At 40.8% G+C, this 6,180-nt stretch overlaps 1 protein-coding gene across 1 annotated transcript in view; it reads left to right on the top strand.

Moving 5' to 3' along the window:
- Window positions 1-6,180, top strand: part of COPG2 (coatomer protein complex subunit gamma 2) — a 24,816-nt gene that overhangs the window by 3,821 nt on the left and 14,815 nt on the right. The window contains exons 4-9 of the mRNA XM_019472979.1: window positions 1,020-1,099; window positions 1,938-2,013; window positions 2,440-2,532; window positions 3,683-3,769; window positions 4,851-5,008; window positions 5,705-5,838. Coding sequence (XP_019328524.1) covers window positions 1,020-1,099; window positions 1,938-2,013; window positions 2,440-2,532; window positions 3,683-3,769; window positions 4,851-5,008; window positions 5,705-5,838 — 628 coding nt within the window. The remainder of the gene's footprint in view (window positions 1-1,019; window positions 1,100-1,937; window positions 2,014-2,439; window positions 2,533-3,682; window positions 3,770-4,850; window positions 5,009-5,704; window positions 5,839-6,180) is intronic.

Here is a 6,180-nt window from a genome sequence, read left to right as displayed (position 1 = left end):
GCCCCAAAACTGAGCCCTGGGGAACACCGCTCATGACCAGCCGCCAACTGGATGTAACTCCATTCCCTACAACTCTCTGGGCCCAGCCGTCCAGCCAGTTTTTTACCCAGCGCAGAGTACACCTGTCTAAGCCATGAGCCGCCAGCTTCTCTAGGAGAATGCTGTGGGAGACAGTGTCAAAGGCCTTACTGAAGTCCAGGTAGACACATCCACAGCCTTTCCCTCGTCCACTAGGCGGGTCACCTGGTCATAGAAGGAGATCAGGTTGGTCAAGCAGGACCTGCCTGTCATGAATCCATGCTGGCTGGGCCTGATCCCAGTTGGGAGTGCAACTCCCAACTTAGGGGATCAAGTCCTTCTCTGATCTCTTTTGCAGAGAGTGTAAGAACTCAGGGGAGTATGCTTCATGTGGTGGGTCTCATTGATTTCTGTTAAGAATGAACCGGCACTTCAGTTTTTTAGAGATTTGGCTGAGGAAGGTTGCACATGGAACTGTTTAAAAATGGCATGAAAATTTTGGAAGTACAGAGTGTTTGGGACCTTTCTCATCCACGTTTTAGAAAGTAGGGCTTTTTAATGTAAATATGTCATTTGCTTTCAAAGACTTAAAGCATCGGTGCTCTTCGCATGTTTCTATTTTTATTTTACAACAACAAATAGATCAGAGGAAGTCGTTTTTAAAGCTTTTAACTGATAACATTTCTTTCATAATTAACATGTGGATTATTTTCTTTTTTAGTCTTATCGTTTTACAAGATATATATCTCTTACTCTTCTCCTGGTTTATTTGATAACAGGGAATAAGGCTGTTATCCAGTTATCAAACATGGTTTTACGTGTGTGTTTATGACTTTGTATAGATGTGGGGAAGAGAGCGTTCTGTTTAAAAGTTTTTATTTAACTTTTAAAGTTAAATATAATATTTAACTTTTAAGTTTACTTAACTTCTAAAACTTCTAGGAAGTGTTAATTCATAATTGCCATTGGGTTTAATGGTTTTCTGCAACATACTTTCACAGCAAACCCTTAGAAGAATGTGTTACCTTACTATCAAAGAGATGGCCAGTATTTCTGAGGACGTCATCATTGTCACAAGCAGGTAGCAGAACCTACAGAAAACAGTTTCAGAGCTCTGAAACAAGTAGCTGCATCTTAATGTGTTTGGTTTAGCTGCTATGGTTTTCTCTAATTATGCTTTATAAAGGATAGAGCAAGGGAAAACAAATTGTTCCATGATACAGAGTATGTGTCACCATATGAAATGTTAATTTCTTCCTACTGTGTTATTAGGCTTTTCTAAAAAAACAAGAGGCTTGCCTACAGTTTATCAATCAGTTGCTACTTTGTTTTCTTGTTTGTTTTGGTTTGGTTTTAAATTATTGGTGCTTGATGGTTTGGTGAAAACCTAGGCTGTGACTTCTGTTTCCCTTTGCTGTCAGAGCAGTTAGGGAAAAGCAGAGCAAAGCTCAGTTCAGTCCACCAACTGAACTATCAAATTTTTTGACTGCGGAATAGACATTACAGTTGTTGCGAGAGCAAAAATTGGATCTGGGGCATGTGCTAAGCGATTGTTTTATTTTATATTTTTTTACAGCTGTTCAGCAAACTAAACTTCGCTGTTATCTAAACCAAAATTCCATGTGGTAGAAAGAACACCACCACTAAGAAGCAGAATGGCTGAGCTAAATAAACCAGGCCTCTGGCAAAGCAATATTATGGACTATGCATTTTGTAATGTTCTGTATTTCCACAGAATCTGATATTAATATTTTTCAAATAGCTAATTATTAAGAAGTTGTTTCTAGCCAATACTAGACCTTAGTGGTTATGTGGTAACAGCTGGAAGAACAGCTAAATGAGATGAGGTGAATGTCACAAAAGGACCAAGACATCGCGATATTAAAGAAGTGTTAACGGGGTGTCTTTGATTATTTTAGTTTGACCAAAGACATGACAGGGAAGGAAGACGTATACCGAGGCCCGGCCATCAGAGCGCTCTGCAGGATCACTGATGTAAGTACAAATCACATCGCTGTTGTGGGAGAGATGATGAGTGTATTTAAAATAGAAAAACTACTGGCTTGCAGGGTGTGTTCTTACAGTAGTACTGGAACTGCTGCTTTAGGGAGGGCTGCTCTGAAGCCCTCTGCAGATGTGAGGAACTCTGTAGAGCTGTAGCACTGTAAACATGGAGTTTGAAGGCAGGAGCTTTGGAGCTCTAGTTTCTGATCTGAGATGGCTTTGTTGTAGACTTCGATCGTGTCAATGAAACTTTGGGACTGGGCAGCTGATACACATGTCTCCCTTGCAGAAGTATGCGTTTTCAGAATTAGTTCAAGGTTTTTTCTGAGGGCCTTTTGAATATGCTGTGTGTATATTTTTGCCTTATACTGCTTTTATGCTATGCCTCCAAAGTATCAACACTTTTCTTTTTCACAGGGTACGATGTTACAAGCTATCGAGAGATACATGAAGCAAGCCATTGTGGACAAAGTCCCCAGTGTGTCTAGTTCTGCACTGGTGTCTTCCTTAGTAAGTAAAGCAGTAGATTATCGTAAATCTGTGCACTGTGTTGTGGCTGGGAAGGCTGGTCTGCTGCATGCGTAGCTCTGCCTGGCCTTTGTTTTGTTCTTTCTTCATCTCCTTTTCCTTTGATATGACTCTTCTTCATCTCCTCCCTGGAAAATAAACAAAAAATAGTAGCAACAGAGTTTCCTTTGTCTCAAGCAGACTCTGTCATCTCAAACTCCTTCCTTAATGTTCTGTCGCTTTAGAGTACATCAACTGTAATAACTTTAAGTGCAAAGTGCTCAGTCATCTCTCTATGCAGTTAGTGTAGAACATTAATTTCTCTGGGGAGGGGCCTTGTCTGTTTTGAAAAGTCAAGCACACTGATGACCATGAAAGAGCTTACAAGTTTGTTGAGAGTAAGTAGAAACAACCTGTTCTGTGCTGTGGAAGAACTAATACTGATGACTGTGAAAGAGCATATGAGTTCTGTAACAGGAACTAAAAGCAGTCTGCTTTGTGTTCTGCAAAAAAACAAATCCATGAAATTGCTGCCCTGGTAAGACTGCAAATCAAGATTATTTTTGTTCATACGTAGTAGGAGGGCTAGATGTAGAAGTTCACTTTGTTTTTCTCTCCCTTGTTTAGGAGAAAAGGCTGGAAAAGATCTTGCTAGGTCAATATTTTTATTAAAGAGGAGAATACAAGTGAAAGCATGGTAGTCTGAGACTGAGATGTAAGAAAAACAGTGGTTTATAGGTGCATAGGATAAAGAGACTGGCTGCATTGGTAAATCAAGGAGGCAGAGCAGGAGGTAAGAGGTCCAGCTGATGAGGTGGAGTAGGGCCTGTGTTAGGACCCTGAGGGTGCAAACAAAGCTGTATTAATACTGACAACCTGCTGGACTAATCGTAGGCAGGTGAATTGTCCTGGTATTGTCTTTTGTCCTGTTTGAACATAAACAGAAACTTTCCAAGTTACTTTTCTCTTTATTGAAACAAGTGCATCCATACAAACTACGTATTTGGGAGTTATCTTTGTTACCTGTAGTATGCAACAAAGCCCTGGATTGTCTTAAAGACTTTAAACTTAAAAGCCGAAAACAGGGCTCATGGTACTTCACTGTGCTTCTCATGTTAGTTTGTCTGCAGTCTCAATTTGTGGCTTCTTCCAGCATATGATGAAGATCAGTTATGACGTAGTCAAACGGTGGATCAACGAAGCTCAAGAAGCAGCTTCTAGTGACAACGTCATGGTGCAGGTATGTTTGAGGGTGATTGCCTCAGGAAGCTCTAAACACACTACAGGGTTTTAATGGTGTTCTGTGAGTTCTTAAGGTAATCTTAGGAAAGGTAACTGGTTTTCCTTTTTCCCTTATTCTTTTAAAAACAAGAATTGTGACTTGAGGGAAACGACTCAACTGTTTCAAAAAATCATGAGTTCTTCCATGATCCCAGTGCAAGATTCTTAATTAAGAGTTGGCTCTTTAGTGCAGTCCTCTGCCCTTTCCCTGCTAACCTTCTGATAGCTGGGATGCCACTGACTGTTTCACAGTAATTGTTGCAGAAGGGCTTTGAATCTGAGTTTTCAAAAAGCTCAAGAAATTAATCTCACTACCTCCCAGCACACCAGCATCTCTTGTCTTGGCCTTCAGAAAACTTGCCAGTTGCTGCAAGACCACAGAGGTTAGCCCAAATATCAGTAAGATACCTGTCTTAGCAAAAAATCTTTGCACAAATATTCCAAACAGGTGTGGAAATGAAAGTATTCGGTATGTTCAGTCAGTGTTACAGACTGAACGATCAGAAACAAATCTGTAAAATTAGCTTTGTTCTTGCCCATTTAGCAGCTTCATTAAGCCTTACTGTGAATCAGTCTTACGGCAAAAAAAAAAAACCACAAAGCAACTTGGCAAGCAACTAGAAATGTTCCTTTGTGCTTTCACCATAAATGCCTCAAGGATTTTTGTAAGGTCAGCTGTGATTTAAAGGCCTTGGGATATCCTGGATGTTGAGTGTACTAGAAATGCAAATGTTACTGTGCAGTATAATTTAGTAAGCTGAAGCCTTTGAAGTTCTGACATTTAAGGGGGAGAAAGGGAGTAAACTAACTTCATGGCTCTTTTGATCTTCAGAAATATGTTGAGGCTGTCTTACGGTGGACAGGAAGGGGAAGGAAATACTGCAGATCTTTGTAACTTGTCAGGAAACTCAGATCGTTTGAGGTTAGAAGGTATTTCTGCTAGGAAACAGCAATTATTAGCCCTTTTTTATGTCTTACAGTCTGGCTTTTTCAACTGCAGTGTGTATTCAATACCTGCACATCTGTTTCTGATTTCCTAGTACCATGCTTTGGGGCTGCTCTATCACCTTAGAAAAAACGATCGCCTTGCGGTTTCCAAGATGTTGAATAAGTTCACTAAATCTGGACTGAAATCCCAGTTTGCATACTGCATGCTGATCCGAATTGCAAGCAAACTCTTGAAGGAATCTGAAGAGGGGTAAGTAAGAGGCAGCGTGTGAATTACAAAACTAATTAGAGTTTGACGTAAACGGTAGCTAGGAAATTGGCATTTTTAAAAGTCTGTGGAAATCTACACACAGACGGAGAGAACTGTAGTGTTAAAATGCAGGTAGAAGCAGAATGCTAGACTGAACTGAGCGGTGGTGTGTGTGGCAGTTGTCTGGTGGGGTGTGGACTTTTGTTTTGGCACTATACCACCAAAACTTAGCTGAGAGTAGGATTAAAACTGCAGAATAACCTCTGGAGAGGTTTTGTACTTTGTCTAGTTAGATACATTTCAAATGCAATAAGGATCTACCTACGTTGTGGGGATATAAATAAAAGGATCTCTCCTGATCTTGCACTAGCAGAGGATGGTATAGTTACCTGAGAAATACGCCTCCTGATTAAATTCTTTTATCAGTGGAAACTTTTGTTAGTGGTGTGCGGTACATGATTAATATTAAAGTATGTATTTCTGGAGTGCAGCATTTCTAGCTTGACGAAGGTAATGTGAAGATGAATAGAGTAACAGTAAACAGAAAGTTTAGAGCTCAAGTATGAGTTGAGAAATATGGCGGTGTAGGAAACATGAAAGCGCATTAGCTGTGCTTTCTGTCAAGTTCTCAGAAATGTGCTATTAGTGGTTTGTATGTAATTCAGCATCATGCTGTGAAATGTCTTCTGTTTGTAGCCATGAAAGTCCACTGTTTGACTTCATTGAGAGCTGTCTGCGGAATAAGCATGAAATGGTTATTTACGAAGCTGCTTCTGCAATTATCCATCTCCCAAACTGCACAGCCAGGGAGCTGGCGCCTGCTGTTTCAGGTTGGTCATAGAGTCCTTTGTAGCAGTGATGCGGCTGAAAGAGGTTGGTAAAGCACATCAGAGACAATACAGCATAATGAAAATACTGGACTCAAAACCTGAATTTTCTGGTTGTCCCCAAGTTAGAGGGCTTTTGGATGAGAAGCAGCCTGGTCCCTTTTTCCCATTTCATCCAAAGCATTTTTGGGCCTCTCACTACAAGAAGGATGTCGAGGTGCTGGAGCGTGTCCAGAGAAGGGCAACGAGGCTGGTGAGGGGTCTGGAGAACAAGTCTGATGAGGAGCGGCTGAGGGAACTGGGACTGTTTAGCCTGGAGAAGAGGAGGCTGAGGGGAGACCTCAT

Source organism: Aptenodytes forsteri, unplaced genomic scaffold (assembly GCF_000699145.1).
Source record: "Aptenodytes forsteri isolate BGI_AS27 unplaced genomic scaffold, ASM69914v1 Scaffold310, whole genome shotgun sequence".
Taxonomy (NCBI): domain Eukaryota; kingdom Metazoa; phylum Chordata; class Aves; order Sphenisciformes; family Spheniscidae; genus Aptenodytes; species Aptenodytes forsteri.
The sequence above is the reverse complement of the archived record's forward strand: the minus strand, read 5'-3'. Positions and strand labels throughout refer to the sequence as shown.